The sequence below is a fragment of the Myotis daubentonii genome, chromosome 3, assembly GCF_963259705.1.
Source record: "Myotis daubentonii chromosome 3, mMyoDau2.1, whole genome shotgun sequence".
In the NCBI taxonomy this organism is placed as follows: Eukaryota; Metazoa; Chordata; class Mammalia; order Chiroptera; family Vespertilionidae; genus Myotis; species Myotis daubentonii.
The window spans coordinates 35,602,438-35,626,732 of record NC_081842.1 but is presented as its reverse complement, the minus strand read 5'-3'; the positions used below and the strand labels follow the sequence as shown (position 1 = coordinate 35,626,732).

General features: G+C 37.0%; 1 protein-coding gene across 3 annotated transcripts in view; it reads right to left on the bottom strand.

Moving 5' to 3' along the window:
- NAALADL2 (N-acetylated alpha-linked acidic dipeptidase like 2) overlaps positions 1-24,295 on the bottom strand; it is a 1,191,965-nt gene that overhangs the window by 639,011 nt on the left and 528,659 nt on the right. For all 3 annotated transcript variants that reach the window (XM_059687069.1, XM_059687068.1, XM_059687067.1), the window contains one exon: positions 10,659-11,160. In XM_059687069.1, the coding sequence (XP_059543052.1) occupies positions 10,659-11,152 (494 nt within the window). In that variant the 5' untranslated portion in view covers positions 11,153-11,160. The remainder of the gene's footprint in view (positions 1-10,658; positions 11,161-24,295) is intronic.

Genomic DNA, 24,295 nt, shown 5'->3' with positions numbered 1-24,295 from the left:
TTCAGTGTCCAGGTTCCAGTCAGGTTCTCCTGCCAATCTCTGTAGTCAGGTTCAGTCCAGGATCCCTTGCCATGTTCTCCCGCTAGGCTCTGTCTCTAGGCTCCGAGGCCAGTCCCTCTCCAGGATCCTCCGGCATGCTCTCTCCAGCAAAGTTCTTCTGTCTCTAGGCTCCGTGTAGGTTCTGTCTTCTTGATTCTGTTCTAAGTTCTGAGTGTTTCTGTCTTGTTACAACTGTATTTATACCAGTTGATTCAATCCTATCAATCTCTATTACAAAGGTTAGGGCGTTTCTTATCTCCATTCCAGGGAGAAAAGATTATGTAGTTTAAGCATGATTGTTCGTAGTTAAAGGGATTAATTACCCGCCTGGCACTTAGTTGAGGGGTTTTATTCCCTCCCTAACTTCAGGGGAAAATCCCTACCTGGGGAAACAACCTTTCTAGGAGAGGTGACTTTGGTTAAAACACAGCGCCAAGAAGGTGAGCAAACATATTAAGAACCGTATGCCATATATGCCAGGTCCCTTGAAACAGCAAGGATGGACCGGCTCCCGGCATCCCACAATGCTCAAATTTCTTTTTCCTGCTTAAAAATTATTACACTGATACTTCATATAAATACTGTCTATCACTCAGTTTGCCCCTATTTCCAGGACAAGAAGAGAATGAAAATTGCTAGCAGCAATCACTATTGTCTCTACCTTCATGATTCGCACAGAGATGCTCCTTTCTCAGTTCTGAGAACCCAGTTCTAGAGCCTTATCCAATCCTCTGGTCCCAACTTCTTCCTCCTCTTCACACATTTATTTTCAAAAGGTAATTGAAATAGGCTACAAGGAAGGACCCCTCCTAACGCCAGTCTATTTCAAGGACTGACATTGCAGTATAAGAAGATGTTAAGAAAATCCATGTGAAATTTTTGTATAACTTTCATGTCTGTAAAGCAACTCACCTCACTGATATTGCCTGCAATCTTAAAAAGTTAACATACACCACTGGGTGTCAGACCATAATTGCATATAATTAGCAAACAGCAACTCTTTCAAAAGATTGCAACTGATTACATAATAAATATGAATTCGGGAATCCAGGATTAACATAACCATTCTTAGAATGGTTATTTGAGAATAAGACTGAGCTATAAGAAAGATTTCTTTCTCTTATTACTTGTGCCATACCAGTTCTGCATGTAATGTGAAATTTATGAAATCAACAACAATAACAACAACAAAAACAACTGGGGGTGATGAGGCAATCCTTAGAAATGAAGCTATTTTGAGAAGAAACTGTAAACTCTAAATTACAGTATATTGAATGATTTTAAAGGGAGTTCTCAATGAAGCATAGTGCTTCTTATTTGGGAGAGTGAAATTCCATGTTTTATATTGCCAATGAACAGAAATGGGAGAGTGGTCAGGGCTCTCTCTCTTTCAGCCTATCACTTCCTGTTGAACTCACTCTTTAAAAGCAGGTTTGCTTTTTATTTGTTTGTTTGCAAAGGTAGTAGTAAAAAGCAAATAAATTAGAAGGGAAATAACTCTCTGGCAGTCCCCAGAGCAAGGAGGAGGCGCAGGCTCTGCCAAACAGCTGCTGAGTTCCTCAGGCAGCCTGGGTTAAAGATGTAGAGAGGCTGGTCCATCCTTCTGGAAAACAGGATGTGTCCATTTGAAATCGAACTTCCTGCTTCATCCACAATTAACTCCTGGAGAGTTCTGAAGTTTGTAGTCAACCTCTGTGTCTCCCTCTCTCCTCTGTCACTCCACAATGTATACTTTTTTTGTTATTAGACTTAGTTTAAATAAATGGGTATGTTCCCATCGCCTCTGGTCAGTGGGAACATAAGCACCCTAAGTACAAGAATGTAATATGTATTGTTCACTGCATTTCTCTAGCCCAGCACTCATTAGATCCACAATAAATATTCATTAACTAAATACATGCATGAATAAGTGTACAGGCTTTAAAAGGCGCCTTGCATATGTCTTGTGATGGTAGGCTATTAGCATTATTTTTAAATTGGAATATTAATTTGACTAAAAACAATACAAACCCTTATATATGAGAAAGTTGAGGTGTCTCCTTTCCCCATAACAGTATATAGCTTTGGCACAGTCTCTAACTCCATATATATATATATATATATATATATATATATATATATATATATATATATATATATATATCAGCTTATATTGTATTTGATTATAATATAATTAAATTTTTTAAACCAGGATAAACAGATCTTATATAAATTAGGTTCTCTCCTTAAAATTAGATAAGGTGGATGAAGGCTTGGATCTGGATCATGTGGTATTCCAAGCAGCAACTGATGCAGATCCAGGTGTGGTATGCGAGAGAGAGATGCAGAAAAAAATCTACAAAGGCCTGGGCCAAGCGCAGAATACAAAAGAAGCCACAGATAGCAGCAGCCCATGAAAACCTGGCACATTTATCTTGGCTGCCCCACGGACTAAAATAAACATTTTCTCCCTTTGCTCTTTGCCCACATAAAATAACAAGGCACATTTTTAAAAACTCAGTTAAACTCCATTATGCCACCCAGACAAGACGAAAGCAGCTACAATAAGGGAATATCTGATGTGTTTTGTCAAATTCCTAAATTATAAGGCTAATAAATTAGGGTTTTTAAATCTGTGTAGAAGCTGGAACTTCAATATTGGTACAGGCTGATCTTACAAGTTGTTCCCTGCAGAATAGAGTTAATACGATGAAACCAAGTGAGGAAATAGAGAGCAAACGCCCACACTTATTTTATTTTTATTGAAAGTAAAAACCACCTGCACACATTTCTGCTCAAAGAAAAATATTCAGTTTCATGTTTCTCTCCCAGATAGAAATGTACTCCACAGAAATAAAACTGCTTCTTTTGTTTCGTGTTCTAGCAGAATTTGATTTGCATATTGTGGGACATGTTAAGGTGCTCTCTGTGATTTAGAGAGTTTCTAAAAAGGTAATTTGATCTCAACTCATAGTTTTCTTTTTTTATTTCTAAAATTGAAGTCTGCATACCCTTCTGAGAAGTGAGCCATGAGAGGAAGACATTAGCTTGCCTTGTATTAGATAATAAAGAAGTTCCACAGGGGACGAGTTACATATTATGACATTGTGAATATAAGGCTCATTTGGATTTAATTCATTACTACATCATGTTGCACAGGAAAGCAATTTTTAAGCAATAGAAGTGCACTTCATTTGTAAAGGACCCAGCTATAACACACAATCAGTTATTGAAGACGGAAACTGATTTCCCAAATCAGGCATATAAAATTTAATATATTTGCTCCAGTAATAATGAAAGAAAAGGGAACTTCAATGCCATTTTTTCCCCATGAGAATGACACTTTGTAAGATTTGGAAAGTGCATTTTTGCTTGGGGAGTTGACTACATTTTGATGCCACAATCTAATAAGTTGAAGAAATTGATTAAGCATCTTTAAAAAATTATTTGAAATACTTGTTGGACACATAGAATATAATTTCAAATTCTATCCTTCTATAAATGTAATGTTATTACATTAAAATAAGATCGGAAATACATGAATTATTAAAATAAGGTTAAAGAAACTAGACAACCAACTTATACCATACACAAAAATAAACTCAAAATGGATAAAGGACTTAAATGTAAGGTGGGAAACCATAAAAGTCTTAGAAGAAATCATAGGCACCAAAATAGCAGACATTTGTCGTAGCAATATCTTTACCAATACAGCTCCTAGGGCAATGGAAACTAAGGAGAAAACAAACAAATGGGACTACATCAAAATAAAAAGCTTCTTCTGCACAGCAAAAGAAACCATCAACAAAACAACAAGAAAGCCCACTGCATGGGAGAACATATTTGCTGATGTTATCTCCGATAAGCGTTTAATCTCCAACATTTACAGGGAACCCATACAACTTAACAAAAGGAAGATAAACAACCCAATCAAAAAATGGGCAAAGGACCTAAATAGACACTTTTCAAAAGAGGATATTCAGAAAGCCAAGAGACATATGAAAACATGCTCAAAGTCACTAATCATCCGAGAGATGCAAATCAAAAAATAATGAGGTACCATCTCACACCTGTCAGAATGGCTATCATCAACAAATCAGCAAATGACAAGTGCTGGAGAGGATGCAGAGAAAAAGGAACCTTCCTTCACTGCTGGTGGGAATGCAGACTGGTGCGGTCACTGTGGAAGACAGTATCGCATTTACTCAAAAAATTAAAAATGGAACTGCCATTTGACCCAGTGATACCACTTCTAGAAATATATCCCAAGAAACCAGAAACACCAATCAGAAAGGATATATGCACCCCTATGTTTATAGCAGCATAATTTACTATAGCTAACATTTGAAAACAGCCTAAGTGCCCATCAGCCGATGAGTGGATTAGAAAAATGTGGTATATCTACTATGCTGCTTTAAAAAAGAAGGAATTATTACCATTTGCAACAGCATGGATGAAACTGGAGAGCACTATGCTAACTAAAATAAGCCAGTCAGTGTAAGATAAATACCAAATGATTTCATTCATTTGTGGAATATAGATAAAATTATAAACTGATGAACAAAAATAGATACGGAGGCAAAGAAGCATTGAAAAGACTGTCAAACTACAGTGGGAAGGCAGGGGAGGTTTGCGGGGGGTGGGGGGGGTGGTGGTAAGAGATTAACCAAAGGACTTGTATGCAAGCATATAAGCATAACCAATGGATGCAAGACATTGGGGGGGGGGGCAGGTGCTGGGGGGTAAGGGAGGCCAGAGGGAGGTCAATGGGAAAAAAAGGAGACATATGTACTATTTTTAATACTTTAAAAAATAAAATTTAAAAAATAAGGTTAAAGATAGGCTTTGGGCTTTTTTAAAATTTCAGCATATGTGCTTCTTATTATTAAATTGAATCCTAACGTCTGAATAAATTATTCTACAGAAAAAAAATAATTAAAACAAAAACAACAGCCAAATTATGTTGGTTTATTTAAGTTCCCTAAACTGCATGTATGTTTAGTTAGGGTTCACCAGAAAAAACAAAACTAACTTTAAGTATATGTAGAGAGAGAGCGAAATTTATTTTAAGGAATAGGCTCACACAATTGTGGAGTCTTGGCAAGTTCAAAATCTATAGGCTAGACCAGTAGGCTGTGGACCTTGAGAAGAATTGCAGTTCAAGTTCAAAAGCAGTCTGCTGGTAGAATTCTTTCTTCTTCCTGAAAGGTTAGTCTTTTTACTATTAAACCTTCAACCGACTGGATCAAACCCACCCACATTATAGAAGGTAATTTGCTTTACTAAAAGTTTATTGATTTATATGTTAATCTCATTTTAAAAGTCCCTTCTCAGAAACATCTAAATAATATTTGACCAAATATCTGTGCATTGTGACCTAGCCAAGTTGATACATAGAATTAACCATCACACTGTGGCTATATATAGGCATATAAAATTTGGAAAATAAAATGACCTCTGTATGCTGTGGCATGTTAATAATAGTTAATAATAGTGTCCCAGGATGGGGGCAGTAGGGAGAAAGCATTCATCATCAATTTTTTGGAATCTGATTCACCAGCCAATTTCACTTCCCTCCCATCCCCTAAAAACATCCATTTCAAGTGACTGTAATAAAGTACTTAATTTTATTTGATAAATATCACTTAATAATTTTCCACATATATTTTAATTTCCCCTGTAAACTACTGTATGATATTATGAAGTCAATACTTTAAACTGCAATATTCAAATATCTTGCTTAATGTCTAAGACATGGGTTGAGATTTTCAAATTGCAAATCTCAAAAGGTCATGTGAGCCATTTAAATCTTGATTTTATTGGTACTGAAGGAAACATAAGAGTAGTGTGTAATCAGGCCCCAACCTTTCCACGTTTAAGTTATACTTTACTTAATGTGAACAATACCTACTTTTCTATAGAAAGAGTATTGGAACGTCAAGTGAATCCACAGGAAACTGACATACTTGATGCTCAAAGAAAAAGGTTTGTTTTCATCTTGTACTACATCTGACTGATCTTGTTCCTTTTTTGGAATGAATAAGATCAAGAAATGAATGGACGAGAAAGCATGTCATAGTCAATGCAGAAAAAGATGTAAGAAAAATGTGACAAGCCTTAAGTTGAATATTTTTTCAGGATAGGCAGCTGGTAAGCACAGATGACCTTGGTATATTTGATGGAAATATTCCATTGACTATAGGACATAGTCACTGCAAAGGAGTCTTCTAATTATGTACAATATATTTCTCCCGCTAAGAATTCAACAAAAAACAAATTAGAAAAACTAAAGATTCCTGCATTTTGATCCTTAACAACTTAACCTTGATGCTTTACAGCAGATAGATTCTGTGAAAATGATTTTATAACAATGAAAAGGAATGTGCTTACTAGGAAATTATGTAACCTAATGTTAGCATGTAACCTCCAGGATAAAATAATTTGTATGTGTATGACTGTGGGGGGTGGAGGGGTCGAGAAGAAGGGAGAGGATAGAGAGAGATAGAGCATTCTTTGAATTTACCTGAAATTGAGAAGGAAGAAAGCAAGCCTTCAGCAGAGCTAGACCTAGACTGAAACAACTTCCTGAAATGGTAGGGCTTAAGCAGAACTGTGAGGGGATTTACTTTGTATCTCCAAATGTCTATGATATTGGAGATACCTTTTTACTTTCCATTTTTTCTTTATAAAAAGAGAATGCCATATAGATTATACAGAATATTATTAAAAACTGAATATAGTAGACAGTCAGCCCATGTTTACACAGAGAAAAAAAAATCCTTTACCTTTTAAAACAACTTTTTAGTACACACTATGAGAATGTAAATAAAATATGTTCCAAAAATCATATATATGACTTTAATTTCAAAGTTCAATAATATAGATTAAGAACTAGAGTATACAGATGCTCCTAGATTAACAATGGGGTTACATCCAGATAAACCCACTGTATAGTTAAAATACTGTAAATATAAAATTCATTTAATACACCTAACCTGCTGAGCATCATAGGTTAGCTTACCCTACATTAAACACACTAAGAACACTTACATTAGCTTACAGTTGAGCAAAATCATCTCACTGTCACTGCCCAGGACCATGGAAGAGTACTGTGCCATATATAGCTAGTCTGGGAAAAGGCTAGCTATATATTCAAAATTTAAAGCACTCTTTCTACTTGTATCATCACAAAGACAAAAAAATTCTAAGTCAGACCATTGTAAATTGGGGACCATGTGAACATTCTTTTAAAATAAATGATAGGGGACTCTTTCCCCTTCCCCATGTGGGAGTCTGTGCTTGTTTCACAATAAATTTCCACCTTTGCTATAAGAATAAACAAACAACCAAGATAATATGACATGTGACAGTTGGGGCAAGCTGAGGGAAGAGTAGATATATATTTGGTAGCTCTCTTAGATATAACTCTTCTTCAAATACTAAAAGTATTTCAAAATAAATCACTTATTAAAAACAACAACGACAAAAAAATAAACAAACAAACAAAGGATAATGTGCATGGAAGTGAAGGTTTTATCAAAAAGGTCTGTATTCTGGGCTCATTCTATCCTGCAGTAAATATTTACTGGGTGTCTGCATACCATACTCAAGTACTACCAGAATGTCAGACTGATAGTCTTCTTTCTCTACGGCAAAGTAGACAGTGATTCATGCCAACAAAAAGAGAGAAAACAAAGTACTGAGAGTTGCAAGCTAAGAGTGAGAGAACTCAACTGGTGAGAGATCAGAGAGCAACATGAAGAAGTTAGCACTTGAACCAGGCCTGAAAGGATGCATAGTATCTGAACACTAGAGGCCTGGCACATGAAATTCCTGCCCTGGGCAGGGAGTGTCCCTCAGCCCAGCCTGCACCCTCTCCAATCTGGGACCCCTCGGGGGATGTCTGACTGCCGGTTTCAGGCCTAAACTGGCAGTCGGACATCCCTCTCACAATCCAGGACTGCTGGCTCCCAACCACTCGCCTGCCTGCCAGCCTGATCACCTCCTAACCCAGCAGTTCTCAACCTGTAAGTCGCGAACCCTTTGGCAGTCAAACAACCCTTTCATAGGGGTCGCCTAAGACCATCCTGCATATCAGATATTTACATTATGATTCATAACAGTAGCAACATTACAGTTATGAAGTAGCAATGAAAATAATTTTATGGTTGGGTCACAACATGAGAAACTGTATTTAAAGGGCCAGAAGGTTGAGAACCACTGCCTTAATCACTCCCTTGTCAGCCTGATCGATGCGTACCTGCTCCCCTGCCAGCCTGATTACCCCCAACTGCCCTCCCCTGCCGGCCTGGTCATTTCCAACTGCCCTCCCCTGCCAGCCATCTTGTGGTGGCCATCTTGTGTCCACATGGGGGTGGCCATCTTTTGCGAGGGTGTGGTGGTCGATTTGCATATCACCTCTTTATTACATAGGATGTCAGAATTGAGAAGGTCATTATATTCAAAGATCCTCCTATAATCAATCATCATTCATCCTATTAGTGGGTGCTACTATGGCTCTGACCAAATGCTTAAGGATTGAAAGAGTGTAACTTCTCATCAGTGAGTTGATCCAGTCAGTTGAGAGAATTAATGTAATTCTGCATAACACTGAGAAATCCTAAGTGAAGGAGTTGCTGTGTCTAAAATCTAGAGCAAGAAAATACTATGCATAATTAAATAAATCTTATCTATGTATTTCCTTTGTGATTAAATTTATGACAATGTTCACTTGTTATCTGGATAGATCAATAATAGAATAGATAAAACTTCCTATAGGAACCATCACACCACTACTGTTAAATTCATTCTGTTATCATTTGCATGTATCAAATTATGTACAGTTTTGCTATATGTTTACATCTTTTTCTCCTATTAAAATGCCAGTTGTTTCATTGCCCTCTTCATTTATCCTGATCATCCTTCTCTCAATCCCTGTACTACTGAAATCAAAGAGAAATAAAAAAGAAAACATGAAAGGAAAAGAAGACGGAGATAAAAAAATAAATATATAAGGCAGAGGAAGAACAGAAATGGTGACAAAGTATAGCTGGAGACTGGAGAACAGTTGCCAATGGCATCACCATCAAGACTTGAATCTGCACAAAAAGATAACAGCAAAAATATATTGCGGTGGTATCTGAGGAAAGAAAAATTACTTATTTAAAGGAGTCTTTCTAGTGTTCTCATAACCATAAAGCAGTCCATGGGTCTCCCATGAACTCCACAGCTAGCTTTTCTTTAGTCTGGCTTTTCTCTCATTAAGACCGGAGAGAACATGAAGTTGTCAGCTTTCTTGAACAGGAACTTTTACTACTTGGTAAAAGGAGTATTATGGTTCCTAAATAGAAGGAAGTAAACTTGAGTGATAGATGTCGAAAGGGAGGGGTGAAAAGAATAAAGATGCTGTGAGCACAGGATAGACAATGATACTATAACAAGCAAACAAATCTAATGTCTGAGTTCAAAGAAGAGGGCAGAGAAGCTACAGGAATGTTTACTTTCTTTTTTTAAAAAAATATATTTTATTGATTTTTACAACAAGGAAGGGAGAGGGATAGAGAATTAGAAACATCAATGAGAGAGAAACATCGATCAGCTGCCTCTTGCACAACGCCCAATGGGGATCAAGCCTGCAACCAAGGTACATGCCCTCGACTGGAATAGAACCTGGGACCATTCTGTCCGCAGGCTGACACTCTATTCACTGAGCCAAACCGGTTAGGGAAGGACTGTTTACTTTCTTATGCTAAAGAATATTAAAGTAAGTGAGCATAGATTTAATTAAGCTTAGAGCAAATTATTGTTTTATTTCTAGATAGCTGAAACAGAGAGTTCCTCATTTTAGGTCAGTTTAAGAAGGATCATAACAATACAGTAGATGCTAACAAGTAGCAAAGATTTTGGACTCTTTGGCAGGATTGGGTAGCCATTAATACAGGGTTCTCATTGCCATTAGTTGGTCTGATGGATATAGGGGTTTCCCCCTTACAGAGGGGAGAAATCCATCTCTACAATTTAAATAAAACTAATTCCTGTGATAAGATCCAGTATGGAGATAACATAGCCATAGTCAACATATTATGCAAGACAAGTTAAATGGCAACTTACCTTAAAGAGGAAGATGAGTTTTTGGAATTGCCTGAACCCAATGTGTTTCAATAAAAATGTGCTCATTGGAAAGCTCAGGGATGTAGAAGACCAAATACTACCAGTGCTCCTGACCATAAGAGGCAGTTACTTCTGCTCCAAAAAACAGGTTTATTTTATTCTGGGGTCATTAAAATTCAATCATATGGTTAATGTCTTAGTTCTTATTACATGTACATCCAGCAGTCTTTGCATCTCAATTTGGCATACCTGGACTTCCCAAGATGGAAAAATGCACTAGCTCAAGTCTGTTAGTCTTCATAGTACCCACAATTCTTGTTATCAATTCATAAAGCAGCATCATTAATTTATATTATAATATCATAAGTCTGAAAATGTAGACCCCCCCTTCTGTGAAAAATGTGCCAGTAAGTTATAGCTCTCAGCTTACAAGGTTAATCTTACACCATGGCAAAATCACCTGTGCAGTAATCCCTAAAATATCTTTCCAGAAAATGCCCCCCCACCAACATCCATTTCTTTTTTCCTACCTGAAAGTCTTCTTAATATCTTCTGCTTGGATTGTCTTGAGAATCTCTTGATATAACTGATGATCAAGTGTTCCTGAAGATGTAGCATTTGAAGGGCAATTTTTATGTGCATAGTAGCCTATTAAAATTCCAAAAATAAACAAAATGATGGCTGTACAAAGTATTTTTAAAAGGCGGCAAAAGGTGCAGTGGTTGCTCTTTGGTGCAGATCTTGTATAGCGGGTAGCATAGTCAGGCTCTTCTTGAAGTCGCTGAAACCTGCCTTTGGGTGAAGTTGCTGGTTGAATGGAATCAAGATTGAGGTCTGCAGTCTCTGAACTCTCCAGGTTCTGATTCTCTGCACTATCTAGGTGAAACTGGTCAAAACCAGGCTCCTCTAGTTCCTTTTCCATGTCCCACTCTAAGTCAAGGGCAGTGGCTTGAAGGTCATCATTGTCCAAGTACTGTGAATGTCCTGGAGCTCTTTGATCTGCATTGACTTTTTGATAGGCCATCTTCTTACCTGTGAAAACAAGAGAGGTATTGCTTCTTAAAATAAACAATAAAGAAAAACCCCATGGTAAAAATAAAACAATAAACTGTATTATGTGTCCATAAAATTTTAGTGATTATCCATAGAAATGCATTGTCCCCATGGAAAAATCACATATAAGTTAATTATGTTTTGCAATTGATGTTACTCTAGGAAAAGAAGATATTATCTACACTTATAATAGACAACATGGTAATTGACCATACCTTCACTATGCCCGCCATTGGCTGATCAGAGTGATATGCAAATTAACCACCAACAAAGGCAAACGATACTGATCGCCTCACCTGAGCCCTAGCCCGCCCGCCGGAGACACAGGGCCAAGAGAGAGAGAGAGAGAGAGAGAGAGAGAGAGAGAGAGAGAACAGGGAGGAGAGCACTGGGATCCTCCTGGTGTGGGGAAGGGGCCCAGACTGGACTCGGTGGGGAGCTTAGGAAGTCTGGCTAAGCAGGTGCTGGTTCATACCAACTCTTACTCTGCCATCTTCCTCCACCTCTTCAAACTAGCCCCCCTGCCCTACCTGTCCAGGGGAATGGGCTCTGGGTGACCTCCCTGAGCTCAGACTGTGGACCCAGAGACCTCAAGGAAGAGTGCCCGGCCAGGCCCGGGCAGGGGCCAGTGCAGAAGTACCAGGGCAGAGTTGCTTCGGTGTCTCGGTGAAATTTGCAACTGACACAAGGAGGAAACCTGAGAGGGGAAAGGCTGGGAGGCATGAATTGCCAGCACTTTAGCCACTTGAAAACAGCTCCACTTGGAATGTGAGGCAGTTGTATGTTCAGCTGAGAAGTGAGGGGGCTGAACTCCACCATCGCTGGGCTCCTGTCAGTCCGAGGCCCAAGTGTCCACCACGACAAGGGGAGAACAGAGCAAGGGGCCCGGAGGAAGGGAGGACAATTGAAGAAAACTGTGTCTAGACTTTCCCCAGCCCTCTCCTTCTTTCTGCTGCCTACAAGAGCCCCAGGCCTGGCCACAGTTCTGTCTCCACCTTCTAGTCCCCTATTCCCCAACCACAGAGGAAAGAAATAAGGAAGGGGTCTGTGCTGCCTTCAGAAAGTATCTATATACCTGATTGGCCAGTTGTCTTCCACAGAGGGAGGCCAGACTGTGGATTAGGCCCGCTCCCCACAGGGACATCAGTAAGACATCCTGTGAGGGCTCCCAGACTGTTAGAGGGGGCAGGCTGGGCTGAGGGATGCCCCCCGAGTGCACAAATTTTTGTGCACCGGGCCTCTACTATTAAAAATAAAAGTATATGGTACTTGGTAGAAAAACTTATGAGAACACACACACACACACACACACACACAAATTTACCTTTGAAGCTCAAGAGAATAACACAGTTGCATGAGGGTAATGTATTCAATGAAGGAAATATTATGCTTACTCATTTTCAAAATCATTATTAAGAAAAGAAAAAAAAAAACAAGGGCAGAAGCTATTTGGTAGGTGAAGGGGAAAGAAAAAAAAGACTCCTGAATGATTTACATTGACAAAGCTAATATTAAATGAAATCGCTCTGCCTATATATCAACTCTATAGAAATACAAGAAGCAAGATATAGTACATCACATAGTCATGAGTAATCAAAAGGATTAGAGAATTTTAAGGTTACTACAGAAGACCATGGTATTCCCTGGAGTTATGTAATTAGTGACTTGAATTGGCCTCACTCATTGAAATTTAAATAAATGTCTGGGATGGCACCTATTCCCCCCAAAACAGACAAACGAACACCCTCTGCTAGCCTTGGAGAGTTTGGTTTCATAACCTTGCTACAGAAATGGCAGATGGAGGTTTTCCTCCCTACACAGTCTTGGATGACAGTTTGTAGTATCCTGCAGAGAGGTATTAGGATAACTAGGCTAATTAACTACAAGTGGTCTTCAGTCTGTATTCAGTAACCCACTTGTGTGTTATGGTTGCAGATTAAGAGAATTTATAACAAAATTTTCCGTGTATTAGGTATGTCATCCCAGCTGGAATCTAAGATCTCTCACTATGTTTTATGATTATTCTATGTGCTCCACTGTGGATAAAGAACAGAGCTCACCTGACAACTGATTATCCAATTGCCTAATAGCCAGTGGTTGACAAATAAACTCTAATGAAAAAGATACAAACAATGTTTATATAAAAGGGAGTGGCATCATGCACAGAATTATGTGTATACACAGCTCCAATCCTGGCTGGCAGGAGCTCATGAATTAAAATATCCTGAATGTTTAAAAAAATCCAAATATAATTAAATATTAAACTTTACAAAATAAACATTGTAATCCTGGCTAGATTCTCATTCTACTACCCTACAAACTAGGATTTCCACTTACCTAGAGGTGAGTCAATAAAGATGAAAATCTAAGGCATGTCAGGTAGTGTGACAGGTCCCTATTACTCAAGAAAGGAACACTACACCCAGAGAAACAAATACATTAACAAATAAGTCAAAATATGCAAAATGGAAGGGAGAATCAGGGGTGATTGATTCTACAGAGAAGCTGAGAAAGGATTTCCCAAGTGGGATTTCACAAGTACTCGAAGGTACTTGTGACAAAAGAGAGGAGGGCATTCTGGCAAAGGGAAATCTATAAGCAGGCAGAATAATGAGAATGCATAGTGTGTGGAACACCTGAAAAGACCAGAGTAGTATGCTGTGGCTAAAGATGCAGCACATGAGCCAGACATTTAGAGAAAAGCTAGGGAAGGTGATCTTGGCCAAAAGGTTTAACGTCTTTGCAACACAGGGTATTCCTTTGTGAAATGTATGTGATAATAATATAAATCTCAACGTGTTGTCATTAGAATTAATTGAGACAGTGAACCTAACACATCCATTGAATGCTGCATGGGTCAGAAGGGACATTTCTAGTATTAGCGAAAGGAGGACTGCCAAAGATCGCTGGAAAGAAATAAAAATTAGTACAATAATGCAGAAGAAATTATATAATTCTGCAAGATATTGTAGAGAAAAGGAAGAGGTTGCATGACATTCATGTACACTCACACACATACATATATAATAGTATATATATATATATATATATATATATATATATATATATATATATATATCTTAAGGTAACTGCAGTTTTATAAAAATGTGAGATGGAAAAGTTGGTGGTGAATTTTTAAATATTCCAAAATTCAACTAATTTAAACATACATTATAAAATACTGCAATTTCCTAGCACTAGTCATTCTTTTTTTTTTTTCCTGTTTGGCTTAAACATCAATAAATTCCTGTTATCTTGACATGAAATTATGATATTATTTCTTTAAACACTCAGTTCATGTATTATTGATTAATTTACTTAAACACAGTCCCGCTGTGGCTTTCTAGATTTTTTCCTCTAACTTTAATGACTCAAGTCTCTTTCTCTTAAAGCTTTTTCAAAAATTGAATTACAGAACATAGTTTATGTTGAAGGAAGACTTGACACATAGGAGTTACTACTAAAATGTGAGATCCCTAATTCTGACCTCTAATATGACCATTCAAAGTCACTTCTCTACAAATCACTCAGAAAACAACTGCAGTGATGAGGCAGAGTTTTCATTTCTAGCCTGACAATAGGCATTCCATCACATGTACATCAGCAATTTAACGCTTTTCAAATATCAGACAGAGCCATCAATTAGAATGTAATGCAGATACAGATATTAACTCCTCATTATGATGGATATCTACCTGACATCCTTACTACCACTTTGAACTCATTATGCATTTGTAAATTTTCACTAAATTCTATCTTCCAGGAGAGCAGCATCTGAATCAAAGGTGAATAGAGCCACTCGATGTAACAAAATCCAAGTATTTCAGGAAAATTACCAAGGAAATAAGTATGTGATAACATGTACAATAAAGTATTTTAACTACTTATTAGTTTAAAAATACATATCCACATTTGTTTCAAATTGTCTTGCTTTTAAGGAAAATAGGATAGCTCTTACAAAAATATAAACCTCTGACCTCACAGTTTTGTTTCATTTAATCCATCAATCCATCTAAAAATAAAACTGAGTGATAAACTACTAAGCAAATAAAACTTTGATAACATATTCAATTTTGAGTGAGAACAAATTATTCCATAAGTCCCACAAAGAATGTAGCGTTCTTTAAAATACCTGTGTCCTGTGAGAATGGTAAAGGACATATCACATTTCTTTTACCAGAACATTTTAATTCCCAACTGTAATGAAAATATTATAAAAAGAAATCTTCAGCAAAATCAGCATGTCTTAAATATCATATATTATGCCATTTGACCATATATTTTCTATTACTGACTCACAAGATTCATTTAATTTATACTGTCATAATACTTTACAGCTACTCCACATGAGTAATTTAAAAAAAGATTTTGAATCTACCCCATGAATCTTTCTCTAAAAGACAAGTACTTTGGCATAGGGCAGGTCATAGAAACTTGTGGCATTTCTTTAAATAAGAATATCCATAACATCCTTAGTGTCTATATTATGCCACTGGTCTTTTCTATAAAGAGCAATTTTTAGGAAAAGTTGAATATATTCTCCATGTTTTCAACACATCTTATTCATTTAGGTTGGATTCCTTCCCACCCAGACCCACGCCAAGGGCTGAATTGTTTTTAAAATTCAATATACTAAAACATTTACTTTTTGTAGAGAATAGTTCCCCCTTATTTACAGAGAGTAGTTCTAAGACACCCCATGGATACCTGAAACCTCAGATAGTATAATACCATATATACACTGAGTGGCCAGATTATTATGACTACCTAACGTTTTTAGGCAAATTAGTCATAATTTCGAGCTGAAATTGCTAGAGGGCCAGACCATTATAAATAGGGAAGAATATTGTTTACCATGACAGTAGAAGTGACTCTTTTTTTTTGAAGATATGGGTAAACAACGCGATTTAACAGCCTTTGAACATGGGATGATTGTTGGCGATTGTAACCATGGAGCAAGTATCAGCAAAACAGCCAAAGGCCTGTTCGAACACCTTTGTTGTCTGCAGTTACCATGATAAAACATCTCCAATTCGTACAGAAACACAAGGATTGGACAGTCAAGCACTGGAAAAAAGTCATGTGATCCGATGAATCACGTTTCCAGTTGCATCATGCAGATGGCAGAGTGAGAACTTGGCAGAAACAGCATGAAAGCATGTACCCCACATGCATGAGTACAACCCTTCAAGCTGGTGGGGGCAGTGTTATGGTTTGGGGCATGTTCCCCTGGCATGATTTGGGCCCTTTACTTCATGAGGAATAATGTCTGAATAACACAACATGCCTAAGTATCATTGCTGATCAAGTTCATCCTATCATGTTGTTGGCGTATCCCAATGGAGATGGCTTCTTCCAACAAGACAAATGCACCATGCCACGGTGCTCATTTTGTGCAGGAGTGGTTTTAAGAACACGAGGGAGACTTTACTTTGCTTAGGTGGCCCCCACAATCACCAGATCTCAATCCAATTGGGCATTTGTGAAATGAAGTTAAAAGAACCATCAGGCAGCTGGTTCTACAACCATCAAATCTCACAGAATTGGACAGTGCTATTCATCAGGCATGGTGTCAGATTCCTCACATCACCTTTCAACATCTCGTGGAGTCAATGCCAAGAAGAATCACCGCAATATTGAAGGCAAAAGTAGGCCCAACGAAGTAACAATGGGGTGGTCATAATAATCTGGCCAATCAGTATATATATCCCACGTTCAAAGGCTGTTAAATCACATTGTTTACCCATATCTTCAGAAAAAAAATCACTCTACTGTTGTAGTAAACAACCTGCTTCCCTGTTTATAATGGTCTGGCCTTCTAGCAACTTCAGCACAAAATTATAGCTAGCTTGCCTACAAACGTCAGGTGTTCATAATAATCTGGCCACTCGGTGTGTGTGTGTGTCTATAGTCTTCATTCCTATGATAAAGTTTGATTTATAAATTGCCACAGTAGGAGATTAACAACAACTAATGCTTACAGAATAATTATAACAATATACTGTAATAAAAGATATGTGAATGTCATCTGTCTCTCAAAAATTTAATTTCTGACAAATTTCCCAAAACATTTCCATCCACAAATTTAGTGCCTTTTCCATCTTAACTAAGTACTTATCATTCACTGTGGTCATTACTTTTGCAGTTTTGAGGTACAATGGAAAAACTAGCACAGATTTCTTTTTCCTTCTTCACAATGTCACAAATAGAATATTCATTCTTAATGTGGATTTTAGCAACTTTAGCAGTTTCAATTTTTTTCTTTCCTTAAGTCAAGAACTTTCATAATTTCACTTAAAGGAAGCTGTTGACACCTTCTATTTGGTATATGCAACTTGCCTGCATCACTACTCTTGCACTTCGGAGCCATTGCTATGGAAAATAAAGGTTACTTGAACACAAGCACTGCAATGCCAGGATAGTCCATCTGATTACTGAGACAGCTACAAAGTGACTAACAGGAGGGGAGCACCTACAGCTTGGGGAGCCTGGACAAAGGGAAGATTCACTCTCAGGAAGGACAAAACAGACAGCCATCAGATTTCACCACTCCACTCAGAAAGCCACACAGTTTAAAACTCATGAATTGTTTATTTCTGAAATTTTTAATATTTTCAGATCACAGTTGATGACAGGTAAGCAAAACCATGAATAAGGAAAGACTACTTACACTTACCCCTTTATAAGGAAAAAAGCAGATACTAATTGAACTAAAAGGCATTTTTTTCTAGGCTATTATAGGCTTAAATCAACAATAAAAAAACTTTGTATTCTTACTGAGCATATGATTCATCTAAAAATAAATTGATACTTTGAATGCCTTTTTTCACTATTTTTACTGGGTGAAACAATATAAATTTTACAAAAACAAAAGATGAATACTGAAAACAGCTAACATTTTAATTTGTGAAGTACAATCTCTAGCTGCTGCAGAACAGCCTAACACAATGGATAGCAAATATTTTAGATGGTAAATACATCTTACAAAAAAATTTTAACATGTTATATATTACTAATGCTATTTAAAAATATAATCATAGTACTATTATTTTCTTGCTCAGCAGTTATAATAAGGAAGTTTGTTATGTAATAACCTGGTCTTATCAATATCTAAATTAGTGGATTCTATAGTCAGACTACGTAATTGGAATTCTTGCTCTGCTATAGAATATATACCAGTTATTTAATACTTTATGCTTAGATTCCACATTTGTAAAATGGAAATAATGACATAAATTATTGAAGGTGCCTATAACAGCATCTAACACATTTAATTGATTCACTAATAAAGGATCACTCCAGAATTTTATAGAGTTTAAGAAATCGGAAATATATGGGGCTTACAATTTTATTTTATTTTTTAAAATATATTTTTATTTATTTCAGAGAGGAAGGGAGAGGGAGAAAGAGACAGAGACATTCATGATTAAGAGAGAATCATTGATTGGCTGCCTCTTGAACACCATACACTGGGGATCAAGACTGCAACTCAGTCATATGCCCTGACAGGAATCAAACCGTGAACTCCCAGTTCATAAGTAAATGCTCAACTAGCCATGCCAGACAGGCTGGAACTTACAGTTTTAAAGTATAGCTTTGAATAAATCAAATTATGACTAGGAGACTTAAGTTTCAATAACAAGACCTGGAGATAATGGGAAATGCAGTGGTGTACTCAAGCACTTTTAAGAGTGGGAAATATCTATTAATCATTAGCTAACGTTCAGATAGACGAAAGGAAAGTCTGGCTAATCTATAATAATAAAAGTATAAGATGCTAATTAGACCAGACAGCTGAACGACCTTCCGGATGTCATTCTGGATGAAGCTGAGGCAGCGGTGGCCAAGGCAGAGGTGGTTAGGGGTGATCAGGCAAGCAGGTGAATGGTTAGGGGTGATCAGGCAGGCATGTAGAGTGGTTAGGGGCAATGGGGCAGGCAGGTGAATGGTTAGGTGTGAGCAGGCAGGCAAGCAGTTAGGAGACAGTGCTCCTGGATTGCAAGAGGATGCAGGCTGGGCTGAGGTAATCCCCGCCCCCGTGCACGAATTTTGTGCACCGGGCCTCTAGTGTTATATACAATGTTATTATTGCATTTGACTTACTACCACCAATTCTATATATTTTTGTTGCAGAGTTCAATTTCATGTTAGTCTAAGTCCAGAAAACAAAACAACAATAACAAAAAAAAAAGCTTTTCCATAATGCTGAAGAGTTCAGTTTAATAGTTCTAGGAATTAATGATAATTATGAGTTATAAATGTTTGTTGTAGAAAGACATGTTTGTCATAAGTGGTTGACTTGATTTATTGACTATGATGATATCAATAGTATTTTAACTCAAACAGTGTAGATCTTATTAGAATTAGGAATACATCTAAAGACTTTCCTACTAGAACAATTCATTTTATAAGTTAAATAAATAAATGGATCTGGTAGATTAACTTTAAAACAGAAGGCAGGTTCTCAATTTCCTATGACAGTTCTATGATCGAATCTTTACTGTACTATGGGAAAAAATATTCATATAGCATTTCCTAAAGCTTTGAATGTCAACTCATTTGCTGGTTTGAGCAGATTGATTTGAGGCAAATGCTTTCTTAGAAATGTCAGTGCATCATCGAAAGGTATTCATTATGCACCTTCGTGCACGGTACTTTAGATGCTGTACCAGTGAACTATATGAATGCCCAGAGGAATTTTTAAATCTAAATTTGACTATTCCTTATAGCCTAAAAAGGGTTGACATACATTTTTCAGTATGAACCTAGTTTGTACAAATAAAGCCCATATTTGTGGAATCCATTTCTGTTGTTGAAAGCTTTAATGGCCTCAATTTGAAAGCAGGGCAAAAGATAAAACTATAAAAACAGTAATTCAGAAGACTCTATTCCCTGACTTAATTTTCCTGTATAATGAGATTTTTTTCCATCTGGTTTTGTGAAATGGCCCTGGCAATTGCTATAGTGTCTGTAAATGCATTAAGACTTTCTTATTTAATTGCAATGCTGTGTGTCAACTGCATACAAGAAATGACAATAATTATTTGTTGTTCATGCTTCACTAATTGAAATTAGAGTGTATATAAAGTAAAGGGAACCTATTATTTGTGTTTCATTTTTAGAAAAAAATTAGACAAAGCCTACTCTTAAATTCAATAGCACATTGAATTTAGCAGATAATAAAGTTGGAGAGTATAAAACTCACTTTACTCTGGGGCCTGAGTTACCTTGATTCTAAATGATATGTAAAAGGGTACCCTTATAGCATGCCAAATTAATGAGCTATAAATTGCAAAATGCAGTCAAAAACCATTTGAGGGAAAATTATTTGATGAAATCCAGCAGGTTTGTGTAAATTTGTTTTATATTGCTTGCATATGTATGACCACCTGGCCAGTTCCCTGAGTGGGCCGCCTTTCTTTAGGTACCTGTGTGCAATTGCAATTACTGTGTATAACGCACTCTAAGTGAATCGTTAATTGGGCCCACCTGGGTTCCTGTATTTATGGTAATGTTTTTCAGTATTAGATGATGTATTTTAATTTATGATTTGGCAAACAGGATAATTAATTTAAATGAACTAAAACAATAGAGTATACTCTGTGTTTCCTCATCAGGTAGTTTGAACATTTAGTTTTATTCAGAGTATGTATCATTCAAGTTGAAGTCTCACCAACATATACTTTGGGATGTGCAAACAGGTCCGGTTCCTGCATGGACTCCTTTCCTGGTCCTTTTGGTGTTTTGATTCTACCTAGATCCTAGAATATCTCTCTTTTTTGGGGGGTGGGGAGGGTATGTAGTCATCATTTCCATTTATAGTAAAATCGGTAGAAGTACTATATTTATCTACTTCTACAATTATTTACATCCTTTCCACCTTCAGAGTATTTGAAGTGGTTTACGTTAGAAATGCACACACACGAGATAAATGAAACCAAAAATAAAATAAAATAAAATAAAATAAAATAAAATAAAATAATAAAGAAGAGCAGAGTAGTACACAATTCTGATAGTCCAGAAAAAGGAAGCCACTATAACTGAGTTTTCATGCCGTTCTGGACTTCCCTGCAGTCAAGGCAAAGACAGGCATCTGCAGGGTCTTCTCAAATCCCATCAGCCTCTGGCTGATCTCACTTGCTTATGTATAAGGCTGTTAGTCTCAGCTGAAGGGTTTGCCTTTAATTCTATTTTTTCTAATTTATCTTTCTTTGTAGTCCCAGATTTCCATGTTGGGAAGAAACTTTCCTCTATCCAGTCAGAGAAATCTATGAGTCTCCCTTATTATTTCTTACACTTAGATTTGGATACATAAAAGTAACAGCATTCCCATGATATGTTATCCAGAATTACATGCTAATAGATAATTTATTGAACCCTTAAAATGAGGCAGGATCCACTATAATGCTTGGGCTTTACTTACATTATGTTACATATATATATATATATATATATATATATATATATATATATATATATATATATATATGCTTAAGCGACTGGTTGACCCTTTGACTATTTGACCGTTTGACCAGTTGACTGATCGCTATGATGCACACTGACCACCAGGGGGCAGACTCTCAACACAGGAGCTGCCCCCTGGTGATCAGTGCGCTCCCACAGCCGGAGCACTGCTCAGCTGACTGACTGGCACAGGCCTCATGACTGGCCGCTGCGCCCGGAAACTACAGCAGAGCGGCAGTGAGCCTACAGAGTGGCAAGCACAGCAGGGCTGGGATGAGCAGGAGTGGCAGGCAGTGCTGGACTGCTGGTTTCAGCCCGATCCCTGCAGGCCACACCAAGACACCCCATCAGTGCATGAATTCATGCTCTGGGCCTCTAGTAATGAAATAATCTGACTAATATTATTCCCATTTTACAGATGAGGTATCTGAGGCTTACAGGTTAAGTCATTTCCCTGAGTTTTCACAGCTAGTAAGTGCAAGCCGCTGGAGTATCACAACTGACCTGTCAAATTCCCAAACCTATTCTTTTAAAAATTATAACCCTCAGACTCTTTAAAAGTCCCCAAGCTGGCAGGATGTTAACAAATTCAGAGATCTTATTGGCTTATTTATCCCAAGTTACATGTCACAAATGTGACCAGAAGTACTGGGAGTCTCTGCCTTTCAATCTGAAAGTCCGTATCTTGAAGCTTAGATGTCTAAGGGCTGCTCTGACTCCAGGACCTCGGGGATCCTGTTGTTTGCTCTCCACAGGGCCCTGGCAGGCATCACTGCTGCCCAGCACTGTGGTGTTGAATAAGGGCGAATTGCTTCCAAGAACATTGCTGTGAGGAAAAGACCACAGCCTCCACTTTAGATCTCTTCTTAGCAACACTGGCAACATTCCTCTTTCCTCCCACTGCTAAGGGGACAAACAACAAAACAACTCTGCTTAGAACTTGAAAGCGACTGTTCACATTCAACCTGCTTCTGACTTGTCTTCAGCTATAAAAACCCTTTGGTCCATCCTGTTCTACTCCCTACTATGTGTGGTTTACTCCGGCCTGAGAGGGCTTTGAGGGTGTCAAGAGTTAACACATCAATACAAACACCACTTGGCTCTTTGAGAGCTGTCTGCCAGGAGAAACCTCTTAGCTTAGTAGAGACACTGCAATTTTCCATCCTTTCAGCCCGCATGAATGATCTTAAATTGCTGCTTTTTCACTATGGCGTTTGGATTTCTAGGAATAGATGAATCTTTTATCTACTAAGCACTCCATCTTTCACATTTTCAAAGGTACTTTATTAGTTACTTTTTAAATATCTTTATGCTTTGTAGTATCAACAGGTTTCCACAAAGTGGAGGGGCTTTATTCTAAAATTCATATCGCTGTGTTTCCTAAAACACTAACACAGGAAGACTATTGCAGGCCCAGAGCGGTAACCCAATGAATGCACCGGATCTCTGTTTTTCATTTTACACAATCCCCATTTTCATAAATCCCCATTTGACTTTAGAGTGTTATTACAGAGAAGTGTTGATATATCATGATACTGAGATTAACTGGTGGGAAGGAAAGCAGCCCAGAAGTACATGTTGGTACAATATGTTTATGCTCATTCAAAGTTTAGTTAGGAAGAAAATATGTTTCATAGGAACCACCTCAATTTTATACTGGGCAAAATGTCCAAAGGTAAGATCGAAATGTTAAAAATTTACCATTCAAACTGTTAGGCCATGAGCTGAAGAAAATTAGAATTGATAATTTAACTCAAAAGACAAAGAAATTCATTATAGTTAATAGCATGATATGCTCCTTATAAGACTATATATATATATATATATATATATATATATATATATATATATATATATATATATACACACACACACACACACACACACACACTTAATTTGGGGGCTAAAACTTAGTTTAAGTGAATTATTATGTTTTCCTAAATAATAGGAATATATTAATGGTAAGAAAACTAAGAATTGTGCACCTTCCTATTGAAAACTGATGACAAAATCAAGATTGCAATATATTAAGAATTATCTCAAGCAACAACAAAAAAGAGAAACAAATTGGCCAAGATTTTTCTATTCGTTCTTACTTTTAAATGCCATATTAAAAATATTCATATATTTGAAGCTAACAAAAATGTTCTTCTAGGCTCCCTGCTGATACAAAAATGAAATTACGTCTAAAAATAAAAGTGACAAACCATTATTTTGAAGTAGGAAATTCAAGTTATTTCTATAAGTGACCTTTCCTTATGTATGATAGTGCTAGAAACTGTTAACCTTTTCAATAAAAGAGAATGTATTAAATAAGAAAAACAGGATGAAAATACTATAGCAATATATTACATTTGTATGACAGTTTGACATTAAGACATTAAATTTTATTAAAAATTTACATACATGCATATTAATAGTTTTGGGTAAATTAAAGCAACTAAACAATTTACCAAAATCTAGACTGGGTAATGCTTATGCCATTTATATTTTATTTATGACCAGGAATATTATAAAAAATGAAAGACCTCCAATGGCACATAAAAGTAGTGCTGATATGAAATTAAATGTCAGGCAAAAGGCAAGAAAATGCAATATTCACAAAGACATTAAATGCAAAACATTTAATGGAACTTTTATATAATTGACA